This window comes from Apodemus sylvaticus, chromosome 3, assembly GCF_947179515.1.
Source record: "Apodemus sylvaticus chromosome 3, mApoSyl1.1, whole genome shotgun sequence".
Lineage (NCBI taxonomy): Eukaryota > Metazoa > Chordata > Mammalia > Rodentia > Muridae > Apodemus > Apodemus sylvaticus.
Genome location: NC_067474.1, coordinates 124,681,890 through 124,700,431, shown reverse-complemented (window position 1 = coordinate 124,700,431; position 18,542 = coordinate 124,681,890). Strand labels below are relative to the sequence as shown.

The 18,542-nt window shown below is 37.9% G+C and overlaps 1 protein-coding gene across 3 annotated transcripts in view; it reads right to left on the bottom strand.

Moving 5' to 3' along the window:
* The window catches only part of Eps15 (epidermal growth factor receptor pathway substrate 15), a 114,706-nt gene that overhangs the window by 81,685 nt on the left and 14,479 nt on the right, over nt 1-18,542 (bottom strand). For 2 of the 3 annotated variants that reach the window (XM_052176983.1, XM_052176985.1), the window contains exons 2-5: nt 15,785-15,826; nt 7,842-7,931; nt 6,980-7,027; nt 3,374-3,469 (exon numbers count right to left, since the gene is read on the bottom strand). In XM_052176983.1, coding sequence (XP_052032943.1) covers nt 3,374-3,469; nt 6,980-7,027; nt 7,842-7,931; nt 15,785-15,826 — 276 coding nt within the window. The remainder of the gene's footprint in view (nt 1-3,373; nt 3,470-6,979; nt 7,028-7,841; nt 7,932-15,784; nt 15,827-18,542) is intronic. The other variant, XM_052176984.1, reaches the window with a different exon arrangement.

Genomic DNA, 18,542 nt, shown 5'->3' with positions numbered 1-18,542 from the left:
CTCCTTATGTTGTCCAATTGCCCGAACTAGTACCTCAAGTACAATATTGAAAAGATAAGGAGAAAGGGGGCAGCCCTGTCTAGTCCCTGATTTTAGTGGGATTGCTTCAAGTTTCTCTCCATTTAGTTTGATGTTGGCTACCGGTCTGCTGTATATTGCTTTTACTATGTTTAGGTATGAGCCTTGAATTCCTGTTCTTTCCAAGACTTTAAGCATGAAAGGATGCTGAATTTTGTCAAATGCTTTTTCAGCATCCAATGAAATGACCATGTGGTTTTTTTCTTTGAGTTTGTTTATGTAGTGGATTGCATTGATGGATTTCTGTATATTGAACCAACCCTGCATCCCTGGAATAAAGCCTACTTAATCATGGTAGATGATAGTTTTTATGTGTTCTTGAATTCGGTTGGCAAGAATTTTATTGAGTATTTTTGCATCAATGTCCATAAGGGAAATTAGTCTGAAGTTCTCTTTCTTTGTTTAATTTTTGTGTGGTTTTGGTATCAGCATAATTGTGGCTTCATAGAAGGAATTGGGTAGTGTTCCTTCTGTTTCTATTTTGTGGAATAGTTTGAAGAGTATTAGTGTTAGGTCTTCTTTGAAGGTTTGATAAAATTCTGCACTGAAGCCATCTGGTCCTGTGCTTTTTTTGGTTGGAAGGCTTTCTATGACCCCTTCTATTTCTTTAGGGGTTATGGGACTGTTTAGATGATCTATTTGGTCCTGATTTAATTTTGGTATTTGGTATCTGTCTAGGAAATTGTCCATTTCCTCCAGATTCTCCAGTTGTGTTGAGTATATTCTCTTGTAGTAGGATCTGATGATTTTTTGAATTTCCTCAGTTTCTGTTGTTATATCTCCCTTTTCATTTCTAATTTTGTTAATTTGAATACTTTCTCTCTGTCCTTTGGTCAGTCTGGCTAAGGGTCTATCTATCTTGTTGATTTTCTCAAAAAAAAAAAAAAAAAAAAAAAACAGCTACTGGATTCGTTGATTCTTTGTATGGTTCTCTTTGTTTCCATTTGACTGATTTCAGCCCTGAGTTTGATGATTTCCTGTCTTCTACTCCTCCTGGGTGAATTGGCTTCTTTTTGTTCCAGGGCTTTCAGGTGTGTCATTAAGCTGCTAGTGTATGCACTCTCCATTTTCTTTTTGGAGGCACTCAGGGCTATGAGTTTTCCTCTTAGCACTGCTTTCATCGTGTCCCAAAGATTTGGGTATGTCGTGCCTTCATTTTCGTTAAATTCTAAAAAGTCTCTGATTTCTTTCTTGCCTTAATACTTCTAATACTAAGTTTAAAAACAGAGGTGTTAGAGATATCTCAGTGATAAAACACTTGCCCAGTAAGTGTAAGGCCCTGGATTTAGCTCCAGCAGCACCAAAATTAAATTTAAAATTAAAACAAAAGCCATTAAATTTCTGAAAAAGTTTGGAGTGGAGATAATGGCTGTATCATATATAATTTCCCAAACAATGATAATCAAAACACCGTAAAAATCAGCACACAGATAAACAGATCAATAATTAAGAACAGAAAAATCCATAAAACATCAACATGAATACGAAAATTTAGGTCATCGCTGATGTAGCATTTGAAAAGATTGATTATTCAATACATTGTATTAATCCTAGTCAGTAGTTATCATGAAAGAATGAATTCAAATCTACTCATACCTCCACTAGGAATAACTAATATAGAAAAAGAATCAGTTTTAGCTTGAGATAAAACAATTTTGTCATAGGGGTAAATAATATGGCCCAATAAAAGACAAATGACAAATTGGAAGAGTATATTTGCAAATGATATGGATGGAGAGTTAACTTCCTAATTTTTAAACTCTAGAATTCAGGAAGAAAAAGAATTACTACAAAAAAAAAATCAGTCTAAAATTAGACATTCCCATAAGTGGAATATAAACCATTCAGTATCTTAAGAACTAATCAGCCAGGTTGGTAGTGGTGGTGCCTTTAATCCCAGCACTGGGAAGGCAGAGGCAGGTGGATCTCTGAAGGCCAGCCTGGTCTACAGAGTTTGTTCCAAGACAGCCAGGGCTACACAGAGAAACCCTGTCTCAGAAAAAAAGAAAAGAAAAAGTAATCACTCTCACCCATGAGCTACAAAGACGAATCTTTTTATACTTCACATACCATTTGCCACCAAGCTGACAAGGATCTGTAAGTCTGATAACAGTGTGCAAGCACAAGCACAAGGAAACTGACATGCTGACCAACTTCAGGTAAAAGTGAGATCCTCCATGCAAGACCTCTTTGTCTTATGTGCCCCAGGCATTAAACAGCTTTGGCCACCAGGCCAGGCATCAGGATCTGCTCTGCCCCTGACAGATACATGAACACCAACAAATAGGTGTCTCTTTGCCCAGTGCCAGGGGTTACATGCAAAAACTTTTAAGACAATCACTTTTGACAGTTCATTTTTACATTTCTACATTTGGAAATTATTAAACAAATTGCGATTCTTTGTAGCACTTTTCCTTAAAAAATTATCTTTATGCCTATTAGCTGGAATTTATACAAATCATAGTAAATATAAACAAAGAAATACTATTCAAATAGTAAACAAAGTTTATGTTAACATGCAAGTATCTCTAAAAAGTGTCTGTTTTAAAGGGTAAGGAATCAAAGACATAAAATGCTACCATTAGAAAATTAAGAAATATGTATTTATGTTTTTGTATATAACTCTGAAAGACATATAGAAAACTAGTAACATCATAATTACTAAGAAATAAAACCAGGTAACTATGTGATAGGGATTAAAGTAGAAAAATTTAAATGTTACTTTTTATTTCAAATCATGTGGTATAATTTTTTGAAGGTTTTATTTATTTAATGTATATGAATACATTGTAGCTGTCTGCAGACACACCAGAAGGGGGCATCCAATCCCATTATAGATGGTTGTGAGCCAACATATGGTTGCTGGGAATTGAACTCAGGAACTCTGGAAGAGCAGTCAGTGCTCTTAACTGCTGAGCCAACTCTCCAGCCCATGTGGTACAATCTTTTATGAATGTACTATTTGTTCATGTACGTCTCTGGGTGGAGGACAGAGATTGACTTCAGGTGTTGTCTTTATTCACTTTCCACTTTATTTCTTGGGCAGGGTCTCTCATGTGACTCAGAGCTCAGTGATTCCACTACTTCAGCTAACCAGAATGCCTTGGGGAATCTGGTCTCATCTGAATTCTGGGATTACAGGTAGGTCATTGTACCTATTCAGCTTTTATGTGGCTTCTAGTGATATGAACGGCAGTTCTCATGTTTACAGAGGCAAGCACTCTATCCAATGAACCATATCCCAGCCCTGATCTTTATAATTAAATAAATTTTTACATATAAAATCATTTCTTACAAATCTTGGTGGAGGAACAGCCAGATTTAGGCTATTCAGTGAGACTTCCAGTCCATTCTGGGCGCATGCCACAAGCCGTAAAGCAACAAAGAATTCCTGACAAAGAAAAGCATAAATGTTAGGAGCTTTTTCTTCCCAATCTACCTACTTATAAGCCTACTTTATTATTTGAAAATATAAAATACAAAATAATTCACAATTATTCCACAGTATTATGTAACAACAAATATATTTGCTTTAAAATTGAGAAAAAAAGACACATGCAAAAAATTTTCTATCATCTATTACCATTAATAAAAAAGTAACAGATAATAATATTTAAATATAATATGGTATATGAAAAGTGGAAACTATACAGGATATTCATACTTTAAAGAATATTCAATTTCACTAAAAAGTGCTGTCTCTTAACTGAGAAGCATTTGGGTGGGGAAGCCTAAAATGAAAAAATAAACTAATTGTTATTAAAAGTTAACTCTGGAATGGGAGATATAATTTTGAAATTGGATCAGGAGTCCAAGAGTCAATCACTGCTATTCCAAAAGAACTACAGAAAGCAATTGGGCAGTATCTAAAATAATTTTAACTGCTTGATTTAAAAATATTTACAAATCTTTGCCAAAAGTCCTTATACTTTGCATCTCAACTCAAGTATATTAAGTAAAGAAATGCAAAGAAGCTGAATTTGTTTCCAGTCATTCTGTGTTTTATTCCAGTAATATTTTTCCAGTTTTTCAACATCCTAAGCCTGTTGCTGAGTCAGTGTTTCAGTATTTGTAGCTACCCCCTATTCTCTTATTCCCTTAATACCCTCTCCTAACCCTTTCTGACCTTGAAAGCAATCTGTTTTACTCAATACTTGCCTCTTGAAACGTTTCAAGAGATTCTCCTTGGGACTGGGAATGTAACTCGATGGTAGAGTACTTGTCTTACATACATGACAGACCCTTGGCTTTATCTCTAGTAAAAACCACATTCCCCCTTCCCCCATGTATGTGTTAGACCTTTCTGTGCGTCTGTCTCACTCTGTCTTGCTCTTTCCCTGTCTCACTTTCTGTTTTACTCTCCTTTTTTCTAATTTACCCAAGAAGTATCTATGTAATCAGACTTCAACTCTCACAGCTGAGAAACTACTGCCTAAGTCACAAATAACCTTCATCCTCCTTACAGTCTTAGTAGCTCAGGGAAAAATGATGCTTCAAAGCTCATCTCATTAGGAAGCATCATGAGGCATCCCTACTTCTCTCTCCTGTGACTTCCCATGTCTCTTCTGCTGACATTTTATTTGCATCACTAAGCTTTCAATGCTGGGATTCTTCAGCTATCTTAAAGAATTAGCTCCATTTCTACAGTGTGAATGAGCTCTGAAGTAAAGTAATTCTCCATTAAATTCTAGCTCTGCTACCTAAAGTTATACTGCCTTGAGCAAATTAAATAAAACTCAACCCTAAAAGGAGGGTTGTCTAGTAATATCTACTTTGCAATGTATTAGAAGTAATGAAATAAAAACTATTCTATAGGAGGAAAGCATCAAGTATCATTTTGTCATACAAATTCTCAATACTGGTTTCTTTTCTTTCTTTCATAGGATTATTTAAACAGTATTACCTTTGGGCTGAGGAAATATTTCAGTGGATAAAGTGCTTGCCATGCAAGAGTGAGGACTGAAGTTCAGATCTCTAGAACACACATAAAGCTGGATGCACCAGTACACATGTGTAATCCCAGCATGTTATGGCTAGATCAGAGGTGGAGAAGGGAATCTCCAGAAGCTTATGGGCTAGCTAGCCTGACATATGCAGCTGAAAACTACAAAGAAATCCTGCCTCAGTCAAGGTTGAGCATGAAGAGTAACACCAGAGAAGTTGTCTTCTGATCCTCACATGCACCACGGCATCCGTACATCTGTACTCACACATACACATGGACATGTACACACATATACACACTAAACACACGCTTTTTTTAAAAAAGTATATCTTTACTATAGTTTGGATCTTGAATGTCCCCTAATAGTCCTGGGTGGTATTACCAGTGGTGAAAAAACTTTAAAAGGGAGGGTCTATTTAGGCCATTGAGGGTGAGTCCTTGAAGGAGAGACTGGGACCCCAGTCCTTTCTCCTCTTTCCTTCGCAGCAGCAATGAGGCAAGCAAGCTTTTATTCACTGTGCCTTTCTGCTTTGATGTTCTGCTTCATCACAAACCCAAAAACAATGCAGCCAAATCATTGTGGGCTGAAACTTTGATTAACTGTGACTCAACACAAATCTTTCTTCAAAATGCCAAAACAAAACACTGTACCTTCAATGTAAACTCAAACTTCAATGGCAGACCCATATATCTAGAAACCTGGATATCACAAAGACAACTCAAACTCATCCAATGTCCAGGACTACAAACAAAGAAGTTTTTATATTATAAACTCCTAGGAGGAGCTATATCTGTCATTGTCTCCTCTTCGTTTATAAAGCTTGGCTAGTACAAATACTTGCTGACTGAGTGAGTGGGCAATACCTGAGTGCCAATGTCCTCAGTGCTTTAAACTGACCCTTCCCAGTATCTCCAATGAGAACTACTATCATCTAGTCCTGAAATCCTGGCTAGAGAGGCTAGAGAGATGACTGTACCATTAAGAGCACTGGCTGCTCTTCCAGAGGACATGGGTTCAATTCCTGGCACCCACATTGTAGCTAACAACTGTCTGTTATTCCAGTTCTAGGGGAATCCAATGCTTTACCTGAAGGCACCAGGCACGCATGTGATACAAGGACATGCACATATGTGCAGGTAAAACACCCATACACATAACATAGTTTCCATATAAATGAGGATGGGTATTTTGACTCTAACATCTAATTATTATTCTCATCCTTTTTCTGGTTTGACCCTATTTTAGCTATGTTCATAGGGAAAATGAGCTTTACACAATTGGTGCTAAGCAAGAATATCAGGACATAGTAAACTTTTAACAGGCCAAACATAAAGTGTGTGTGTGTGTGTGTGTGTGTGTGTGTATGTGTGTATATATATGGTATTCAATATCTTTGGCTATAACCACTTTCACATATTTATAGACTAGAGTGAACTTCCATCTTGTAAACCACTTTTTGGTTTATACTTAAGAAGCAAAACAAGAATTCAGGTTTTGATTACCCCCAAAGACTCCTTTCAAAGGTCAGGGCTGATCTATAGTAACACTTACTTATAAAACCAATGTTTACTTATGATCTCGTATATTCAAGAAATTTAATTAATAAGATATAAAGAACAAAGTCTCTCTATAGGATAGATTATATATATTAATATGTCAATACATATTGATATACTATATAACATATATCTATTAATAGATATCTATATATTAATATGTAAATATATAAAACCTTTATATAACATATAACATATATAATATAATATACATAAATATATGCTTCAAAAAACAATGTCACAAAACTTTAGCAATCAGCTAAATGTTCAGTCATTAACTGTTCAGTCAATGATATGACACATATCAATTGAAAAACCAATTTTTAGCTTAAAAGAAATGTGCTAGTTTTTCTTTCAAATTAGCCAAAAACATAATTCACATGAATTTGTTAATCTTACTTGTTTGTTCAGGACACCTTTGCCATCTGTGTCAGCTAAATCCCAAATCTGAAATTTAGGAGGAAAACAGAATCAATGTTTATATATATATTAACAAAAATAATTTAGAAGATAAATCAAGTCCCTGTAATTTATAACTTTATGATCTATATAAAAAAAATCTAAGAATCATTAAAAATTTATTCCATGCAACTCTTTCAAAGACATGAAGGCCTAGGTTAAATGATCTGGCTTAAGAACATTAAAGGAATGAGAGAAAAATTAAACCCAAGTTCCAACTTTTAGTCAAATGCCCTTTCACTAGTCCAGGGATTAACTTTGAATTAAATGCTGTCTACTGAAACACACTACCCTGATTTTAATTCTTATTAAGATGAATTTTTTTCTTATATGGGGTTAATATTTATCTATTAATCATGAAATTATTTATTTTTCAAGATTTTTATTATGTATCAATGTCCTGCATAACAATTTGGCAAGAGGGGCTCTCCACCTCTGTTCTTTCCACTCCCTCATCTACTCTGTACATTAAACACGGGCAGCTTTACAAAGGGAGCGAGGCCAGGTCCAACTGTTTGTGTGGACTGAAGATTCCTACTCTGCACTGTCTCTTCCCAATACCCAGATGCACAATTCCTTTCTCATCCTGGTCAAAAGAGATGGTTCTAAAATGTTCCATATCACTTTAATTTTCAAAAAGATAAATTATTACACCATAACACCCCCATCCTATTGCTTTAACTGTTTCTATAACTCAGTTCTAACTTATATGTCTCTTGACTGAATCCTTCTGAATTTACTTGCAGTTTCACAATGCTTCTATATATTCATGCATAATCTAGTTATAATAAACACAGACTACCTTTCCAAGAATCAAGTCTGGAAGCCCTGACTTTTTCAGGAATGCAGCAGCATCTAAAGCCAACACCCTTCCAGTATTGCCTGCTTCAACCTGAAAAGACAAAATCAGGAAACAGACAATAAAGCAGAAAATCAAAATTATCTACTTCTCTGTCTCCCCTCCCTACCTTAAGAACTGGAACCAGAATCCTTCTGCTAACGAGGGTAAGAACTCCGCAGAGCCTTAAAGGGATGGTGCCATTAGACAGGGGTCAGTTTGTAAAACGTGTCTCTCATGGCTATTATCTGAGTGAAACAAGTCCAGGAAACCAAGTGAGTAGTCAGGACGTGAACCAGGTTCGAACTCCTCATTTTTATGGTTGTCATTAAATGCCAATAAAAGAAAAAAGTGCTTCCTGAGGTCTTCTCACAAACTCAAACAGCTGTTTATGCTATCTGCCTCTTCCAATAGTTTTAGATCAACCACTTTTATATCTACTCCTAGAAACTGTAATATTAAAAAAATTAAAGCAGGCCAGGTGTGGTGGCACATGCCTATAATCCCAGCACTTGGCAGGCAGAGGCAGGCAGATTTTTGAGTTCAAGGCCAGCCTGGTCTACAAAATGAGTTCCAGGACAGCCAGAGCTACACAGAGAAACCCTGTCTCGAAAAAACCAAATCCAAAAAAAAAAAAAAAAAAAAAAAAAAAAAAAATTTAAAACAGTATCAGCTCTAAACCAAGCAGTCATGACCATGTTCAAATATTTAGTTTATCTAGTGCATTAAGAGAAACACATTGCTGGGTGGTGGTGGCACACGCCTTTTAATCCCAGCACGTGGGAGGCAGAGGCAGAGGCAGGCGGATTTCTGAGTTTGAGGCCAGCCTGGTCTACAGAGTGAGTTCCAGGACAACCAAGGCTACACAGAGAAACCCTGTCTCGGAAGAGAGAGAGAGAGAGAGAGAGAGAGAGAGAGAGAGAGAGAGAGAGAGAAACACATCATTTTCATTGATTGGGTACTTTTCTTTAAGACAGAATACAGTCACAACAAACAAGAAAATAAAACAACAAAAACCCCAAAACTCATTCGTGTCAATATTTTTCTAAATTTCTATTTGTAACTATGAAACAAATCTTAATAAATCTTAGCCGGGCAGTGGTGGCGCACGCCTGTAATCCCAGCACTCTGGGAGGCAGAGGCAGGCGGATTTCTGAGTTCGAGGCCAGCCTGGTCTACAGACTGAGTTTCAGGACAGCCAGTGCTACACAGAGAAACCCTGTCTTGAAAAAAACAAATCCAAAAAAATAAATAAATAAAATAAATAAATAAAAAATAAATAAATAAATAAATCTTTAAAAAAGTCATGGAAAGGAAAGATTATACTAGGATATCCATGAACTAGCTGTGTTTCTAGTTTAATTAAAAGACTAAATTTTCTGTAAACACACTAAGTAGTCTATACAGCCCAGTTCCAGCAAAGAAGCAAAATGGGGGAAAAAATCTTTCCAAAAGAAAGAACAGGCCAGATCAGGCACTCAGCAAAAATAAAAAATAATAAAGAAAAGAACTGCCTAATCCTTCAATTTTGGGGAAGAAAGGAAGTACAGACAGTGTCAGGAGGTGTGCCTCGAGAATTCTCCAGAACTACTTTTCTTTGCCCACTCACTCCCTGACCATGGTAGAAAAGGAACATTCACATCTAGCATATGAATACACTCGAAGAATACATAGATTACATTCATTAAGTATTTATATACTGTATCCCAGTTCAGAATCTTATAATCTTCCATTCTTGCAGTCATAGAAACAAATTAGGAACATCCATTTACATTCACCTACAGGCAGTTTCTATAGTCCTAGTTCCTGCAAAAGGCTCTCTGCTATAAACAACAAGCTAGAATCTGTCCTCAACAAAGTTTCATAGTTTCACAAAGGATTTAAATTTCAACACTTAAAAAGAATAGACTTCTGGGCTGAGAATACAGCTGAGTGGTAGAGCACTTGCCTAACATATATAAAGCCTTATGTTTGATTCTCAGTATAGTAAAAGAAAAATAATTAAAAAAAGTAGACACAATGGCACATGCATTTTTAAAAATTATTTTTAAGTGTGTGGTGTTTTGCCTGCACATACATCTGTGTACTACATATGTGCTCATTACCCACAGAGGCTATAAGAGGGTATTGGATCCCCTGGAGCTGGAGTTACAAATGGTTTTGAGCCACCATGCAGATGCTAGAAATTGATCCCAGATCCTCTAGGAAAGAGTGACCAGTGTTGTTACCTCCTGAGCCACCTCTCCAATCCCAGCACATGCCTTTAATCCCAACATCTGGGGAGCGGCAAAAGAATTGGAAATTCAAGATACAACTCTGTTACACAGTACATTTCAAGACCAGTCTGGGCTGCATAAAATCCTGTCTTAATAGCCAGTACTGGTGGTTGTGCATCCCTTTAATCCCAGCACTCCAGAGGCAGAGCAGAGGCAGACAGATCTCTGAATTTGAAGCCAGCCTGGTCTACAGACTGATTTCCAGAACAGCCAGCCAGAGCTACACAGAAAAATCCGGTCTCTTTAAAAAAACAAAACAAAACAAAACAAAACAAACAAACAAAAAAAAACCCCTCATCTCAAAAAGAGAAAAAAGATACCCAAAGAATTTTTAGACTATACTAGTAAACTGAACTAGGCCTCTGGCCTCTTTTTAGCCTGGAAACTGATCTACTACACCAAAGCAAACTCCTGACACAAGATAAGCCAAAAAATAATCACACAGGACTGAACAAATTGTTTATGTAATGGTGTTTATTGTTTGGGATGTTATTGAGATTTTGTTTTACTTTTCAAGCATCAGAGGTCGAGCTCAAGGTCTCCCATATGAAGACACTCTACTACAATGCATATACGCAGCCCTCTATTAGAATTATTTGATTTGATTTTTTTTATTTTAATTTATTTACATTTCAAGTGGTATCCCGTTACCCAGTTTCCCCTTCTCCCAGAAAACCCTTCTCCTATCCCCCCTCTCTCTGCTTCTATGGGGGTATTCCTCCATCCACCCACCACTCCCACCTCCCCACCTTCAATTCTCCTACACTGAGGCATTTATCAAACCTTCATAGGACCACGGACCTCTCCTCCCATTGATGTCCAACAAGGCTGTCCTCTGCTACATATGCAGCCAGAGCTCTGTGTACTCTCTGGTTGGTGACTTAGCCCCTGGGAGCTCTGGGGGGTGGTTAATATTGTTGTTCTTCCTATGGGGTTGCAAACCCCTTCAGCCCTTTCTCTAACTCCTCCACTGGGGACCCTATACTCAGTGCAATGGTTGGTGGCAAGCATCTGACTCAGTATTTATAAGGCTCTGGCAGGGCCTCTCAGGAGACAGCTATATCAGGCTCCTTTCAGCAAGCATTTCTTGTGAACTCCATTCACAATAGTGTCGGAGTTTGGTGAGTGTATCTGGGATAAATCCCCAGGTGGGACAGTCTCTGGATGGCCTTTCCTTCAGTCTCTGTTCTGCACTTTTCCTCCATATTTGCTCCTGTGAGTATTTTGTTCCCTTTTCTAAGAAGGACCGAAGCACTCACACTTTGGTCTTCCTTCTTCTTAAGCTTCATGTGGTCTGTGGATTTTATCTTCGGTATTCGGAGCTTTGGGGCTAACATCCACTTATCAGAGAGTATATACCATGTGTCCTTTGTGATTGGGTTACCCCACTCAGGATGAGATTTTCTAGTTCCATCCATTTGCCTAAGAATTTCATGAACTCATCATTTTTAATAGCTGAGTAGTACTCTACCACACCAGTCAAAATGGCTAAGATCAAAAACTCAGGTGACAGCAGATGCTGGCGAGGATGTGGAGAAAGAACACTCCTCCACTGTTGGTGGGATTGCAAGCTGGTACAACCACTGTGGAATCAGTCTGGAGGTTCCTCAGAAAATTGGATATAGTACTACCTGAGGACCCAGCTATACCACTGCTGGGCATATACCCAGAAGATGCTCCAACATGTAATAAGGACACATGCTCCACTATGTTCATAGCAGCCTTATTTATAATAGCCAGAAGCTGGAAAGAACCCAGATATCCCTCAACAGAGAAATGGATACAGAAAATGTGGTACATTTACACAACTGATTTGATTTTTTAAAAGATATGTTTTTGCTATGTTGCCTAAGCAAACTCTCAGCTAGCCAGTTCAAGTGATTCTCCTGCCTCACACCATTTCCCTTTTTCTATGCTCTTCTTTTTGTTTTGAGGGTTGGGGTGGGTATCTTTTAAGATAAATTTTAAAAATTCTTTCTCTGTGTATGTGATAGGGGTAGGGGCATGGCATGTGTGTAGAGTCAGAAGACAACTTTTGAAAGTTCGTTCTTTTCATCCACCATGAATGCTGGGGATCAAGCTCAGATTATCAGTCTCCTACAGCAACTACCTTTACCTGGGCATTCATCAGAAGTCCTTTCCCCTATTCTTTTTTCATCTTAGTTTTGGTTTTGATTTTCTGCTTCAAAAGCCAAGGCCTCATGTAGCCCAGGCTGACCTTAAACTCCTGATACCCTCCCACCCTATCTCTACTTCCCAAGGGCTGGGATCACAGGTGCTCCATAATGTCCAAGTCTCTTTTTTTTACATACAAGAGTCTCATTATGTAACCCAGGCTAGCCTGAAACTCATGATTTTCCTGTCTCATTCAGCCTGCATCAAACTTCAATGTAACTGAAGATGACCCTGATCCTGTCTCCACCTCCCAAGTTCTGGGATCACAGTGTATGCTACTACACCTGCCTTGGGAAACCTTAAAGATATCATTCTCCCACTTCAACTCCCACCCCCATCTCTACCTCACCTCTAGTGCTTGGGACAGAACCCATGCTTTGTGTGTGTATGCGCGCATTCACACACACAGAGAAAGAAAAGAAAAATGTCAGTTTTATAGAGTTCCACCATCACAAGTAGTAAGGGTTTAGCTTAAGTTTAGCTAAGAACTTTAGCATATCTGGAGAAAACGCAATTCTTTTATTCATAACAACTGGAAATATGGAAAAAAGAATTTCTAAGGTTTAGATCCTAACCTAAAGCTAGAAGAACAAATAAGAAAAGTTTAAAAGTTCATTCAAAAATTAGTAATAAAGCCAGGAATGGTGGCAAACACCTATAACCCTAGCATTTCAGAGGTAAAGGTAGGAGGACAGCAATTTAGGACAGCCTCTGCTACACAGCAAGTTTGAGGTCATCTTGGACTGCAATGACACCTTGTCCCCAACCCACCTTCCCTTGCAATCCCAGCACTGGACAGGCCCAGGAAGGGGATCTAAAGTTTAAGGGAAGTCTGGATACATAGCAAGACTATGTGTAAAAATTATAACCAACAAATTATAACAGTAACCTCAGCACTTGAGAAGTAAAGGCAGGAGGATCAGAAGTACAAAGTTATCCTCAACTCCATCATGGGTTTGAGTCCAGTCTGAAATCTCATCTCAAAAACATTAAAAGAAAAAAAGCATAAAGTCACATTGAGCATAATGGCATACACCTATAATCCCCACTACTGAGGAGGTGAGGCAGGAGAATTCCCCACTACTCAGGAGGGGAAGCAGGAGAATAATTGAGCCCTCATGTCCAAAACCATCCTACTCTTAAGAAGTGTGTGCATGTATGTGCTTAAAATTAAAAATACATCAGACTCTAGATATTTTTAAGAATTAGACTTAGAAGCTGCTAAGTAGTAAACAGTCCTAGACTTACAAGTCAACACCAAGGGGAATCTCTGTATTGGTATCTGCTAAAACGAGGTGGACAGCCAAGCCAAGAGACCTTTCTGTTCTATAATTACACAAGTTTTCTGTGAAATGAGTACATAGAAATGAGCAAATGAAACTGGGCACAGAGACACATACTTGTAATCACAGCACTTGGAAGGCAGAGGCAGAGAGTTCAAAGCCTTACTCTGCTACTTAATGAGTTCAAGGCCAACCTAGGGTACATAAAACTGTCTCAAAAATATTGAGAGAGAGAGAGAGAGAGAGAGAGAGAGAGAGAGAGAGAGAAGAGTAATTAAAACCATCTGATCTAAAATATGTGTGTTCCTGGTCAGCTTTTTAATAAGGCTTTAAACTGTGGAGTGAGAAATTACAGAACTCTGTTAGAATGCAAATGATTCTTGTCCAAACTCAGGCAAATGAATGTTCTGGTTGAGTTTGAATCACTAGGACACATATTCTCATTTTCACTTTTAGAGCTTTTCAAGCTTTCAAGACAGCTCACACTGGCCTCACACTCATTATGTAACCCAGGGTTACCTTGAACTCTTGATCCTCGTGTTTCCTCCATCCAGTGCTGGGATTAACAAATATTACCACATCTGGGTTTTGTATTCTTAATTTTATATCTGAATATTTCCCTGAGTAATTAACAAAAGCCTTGATACAAGTTTTGTTTGTTTGGTTGGCTCTGCAGTTCTGGGAATTAAACCTAGGGTTCTGTGTTATGCTGAACACATGTAATCTACCAAACAGCTAACACCTCAGCGCATGTTCAATTAATGTGTGTGACACTCATGCTTTCAGTCTGTAAAACTTACTTAAATAAGACAGGTATAACAGCACGCACCTATAATCTCAGCACTAGAGGCTGGCTCAGGAGAGTTGTGACAAGCCAGGCTATGTGCTAGGCCATCCAGACGATGGAGCAAGAACCAACCACCAAACCATCAACAAACACACATATAATAGTTATTTCTCTTTGTCTTACACATTAATTTGGATATTTTTATCTGAATGAATGTATCTAATGTTCTATAGATTTATTTAAGTAACTAATATTTAAGTAACTAAATTTTCTTTCATTTTTCTGAAAGCTAATTGCTAGTGTGTGCCTGTAATCTCAGCACATAGGAGATGAGATAGAATTATGTAACTTTAATTTTTTCAAATCCTATCTTTAATGATGGGTCTTAAATGCTTTTATCTCTTTTATTGCCCACCACTCACTAGAAGTAGTGGGAAAGCAAGGATACAGAGAGGGAAAGTGGACCTGTTTAGAAAGGTTCTTTGGAGCACCTCCATCTCTGTTGTATGGAAATCAGCATTTCAGTTCAAAGGTTAGCAGGCAGCGGCAGCTCGATCCACTCACAAACACATCATGGATACACCAGCAGTCCACTATATACTTTTCTATATAAAGTCTAGTTAGCAACAGTGGTAACACAACCTAGCAGAGACAGCCAGGCCTCAGCCTTTGGCTCAAGTCAGCAGGAGGGACCAGCAGGAACACCAGGAGAAGTTCTTGACTGTGATTCTCTCAGAGGAGACTTGAAACCCACAAGTATTGCACAGCTAGCTGCACCAACAAGCCAAGCTCTCTCTCAGTCACTCATGGAAGTCCTCCAAACATCAAACATCACGTGTCCTCCACGTGCCTTGCCTCAATACGGCTCTTACCTCAATGTGGACATCCAATCAGCCCGGTCCAGAGTCCCAACAAATGCACTCAACTATTCAATGTAAGGTGGACCAATACATGTATGTTGTTAGCAAAGAATTCTTCATCACATGTCCTTTCCCATGCTTGCTTTAGCAAAACATCCTCTCTCCTGTGTCTCCTTCAGTAAAACGTTCCTTCACGAGTCTGCCTTAGTCTTTCATCTGTGTCCACTTCAGGAAAGCATTCCTTCATGTGTTTGGCCCAGCAAAACACCATCCAACACAACTGACTTTCCAAAAAACCCTTAAGCTTCCACTCCAGGATTATGTACTAAAACACCAGCAGAGACCACCTAGCAGGACCCTCTCAAAACAACATCAGTATCGAGTACTAAGAGCTAGAGGCTAAAGCCCAAAAAGTTGAAAGTATAGCACATCAAACATATCTAGTGACTGTTTATGTACTTGCATATAATCAACAATTGATAGCATATTTTATGGTCAATTCAGAATACAAATAATGAAATCTTACCTGTCTATAGTATTTTTCATATACAGGATTCCCACTTGACAACTAAAATAGAAATAAATAGCAATTATATTTTATTCAATAACTTCTTGTGATATAGTTGGCATTCATTCAAAAGATACTTGAAAACCTAAGACAACAAGATAAAAAGATCATTTTAGAAAGATTGTTTTTGGGGAAGGAGTTTGTTCTTTGGGGACAAGGAGAATGAGTAAACAGTCACAGGTTATAAAGAACCAGAAAAACGAAGTCTAAGGGTTTTGTTCAATCATAATTCTAACCAGAAACCCAACACATAACAGAAATCAATTTAAAGCTCTCTTCAAAATGCCCATCCTCTACCCAAGTATCCATGGTACTTAAAAATCAATTCAAAATCTACTTCAATAAAGTAATTAATAGAAGGCAAGGGATGCAACAGAAGGAAAGCACTTGCCTAGCATATAAAACGGAGTAAAACTGTGACCACAGCAACAACAAACTGCCCGTGGTACACAAACTAGTGTACTGATGGTGATCTGATGTCATCAGACTTGAATGGCTAATCTGCAGGCAGTGCCACTCACTTCACACCCTGTTCAAAGGGTCTGTTGTTCAAGATGAACATAATGGCTCATCTGCAAGGCAGCCTCAAAGTACCAAAGCTCAAAAGCTCAGGTTTGCCTGTACAGGAATACAAAAGAATGTTAGGGCAAAGAAGGGCATCTAAGAAAGTTCAAGGGTAACAGGAAAGCAAGAACTTAATTATGGAAGGAAGAAAAGAGGGTGAATCTACTTAGAAATAACATGTATGCATGCATTTAACAAAGCTCAACTGCATCTGTACAAAGCAGGAAGAAGCATGGGCATGGTGGTGGTGCATGCCTACGGACCTAGTTGAGGCCAGTCTCACCTATACAGCAAGACCATGTCTTAAACACACACACAGATACAAAGAAAAAAAGAAGTGATAAACAAGAGATAACAGTCTAACATTTTGTAGAAGACAATTTATAAAGAGCACCATTCATTTGGCATAGCAAACATGGTATAAATTAAAGAAATAAGGATACACAAAGAAAAACAAAGTCAAGAGTGACTCTGTGTGTGTGTGTGTGTGTGTCTGTGCGCGCTCGCGCACATGCACACATAAAGATAGGAAGAACATAGGAAGTAACTCTTAGGATACCATTTTAAATGATTCAGTGGGCAATCTGAATGTCCATGAAGGCAAACAGGAGGGTACTATTTAAGAAAGATATGACAGTACTTACTAAGGGATGAGGGAGAAGAGCATGGGCAGAAATACACATGCACAGTGTGGAATATATACTGTGTATAAAACAGTACATACTCAAGATACAGTATGTGTATACCAAGCATGTACACATATCCCATAGATCCCATAGTTTCTGCTTTTCAAGAAAAAAAATTCTTTGATTTTTTTTTTTTTTTTTTTTTTTTTTAGTTTTTGGGGACAAAAGGTTTCTCTGTGTAGTTCTGGCTATCTTGGAACTCACAGACATCCACCTGCCTCTGCCTCCCAAGTGCTGGGATAAAAGGTGTGTGTCATCGGTCTCAGTTCACTTTTGAGAGAGAAAAAGAATCAGAATACAAATTCCAGCTTCCCAACTCCAAGCCCCACTGTGCCTCCTAATCAGCCCACAGACTGCCCAGGCAGTCTAGAGTCACAGCTGGCTCCTAGCAGCTCATTTGGGTCATTACTATTTGTCTCAGATTTCTCACTTTAAGAAATAAATTATTATTATTCATTACACCAAAATAATTAATATAAACCCAGATGGGCTTAGTATACTTTTTCTGTATACTAACTCCTAGCCACACTATATGCTAATAGGGGTTAAGTATTGTAACAACTTAAACAATTGTCAGCACTGGAAAGACAAATGATAATTCCATTTTGCTGTCTTGATTTTTTTACAGATTCATCAGAATACCTTTCTTTCAAAGAAAATGAGCAGACACACGGGATGGCTCACTAGGCAGAGGCTTGCTGAGCAGCCTGACAACTGAGCTCCATGCCCAGGATTCACATGGCAGAGGAGAACTGACTCCCACAAGTTGCCTCCACACATGAGCCAGCACATGCTCCCATATATGAATTAACTTATTTTTAGATTTTTTTAAAGAAAGAAAACCAAGCAGAGACTCATTGAAAGACATATTCCCAGACATAAGAAACATGAATAACTTCTTCTTTAATGTCTTGTAAAATTCAAGTATTTGCCAGTGGTGCTGTTAACTATTTGGTAGAGTGGCTAAATAAGTAGTATGTGCAGTGACACAGAAGGTCATCTGGCTACCAGCTAGTGATCAGTAGGAAAACAGGTTAGGAACAAGTCAACATTGTACAAGGAGTCAATAGTCTGAAAACTTGGCAGTTATTTTCCTATTCTTTGTAAAGTATACTTATAATTAACTGTTCTGTTGTTTGGTAACCACTGTTTTATTATCTACTATGAGCCATTTTAGGAACAACGAGATAAAAAAAATGCTGTTTAACACAAAACTAAGCACTTTATTTTTATTTCTCCAGATAATAGATGAATAGATAACTTGCAGGAAACCTTCAAGGCTACTTATTATAGAAGTTTCAGGGTCATAGTTAATGCTGAATATCAACATTCACAGATGCTTTTATATATAAACAATTGAAATGTTATGGATGAAGCTAGTATTGAATACAAAAAAAAGTACTTCAGCTTAACAGGCAACATAACAGGTTGATCAGATTTTAATAGCTGGAGTCTTTATAAATGTT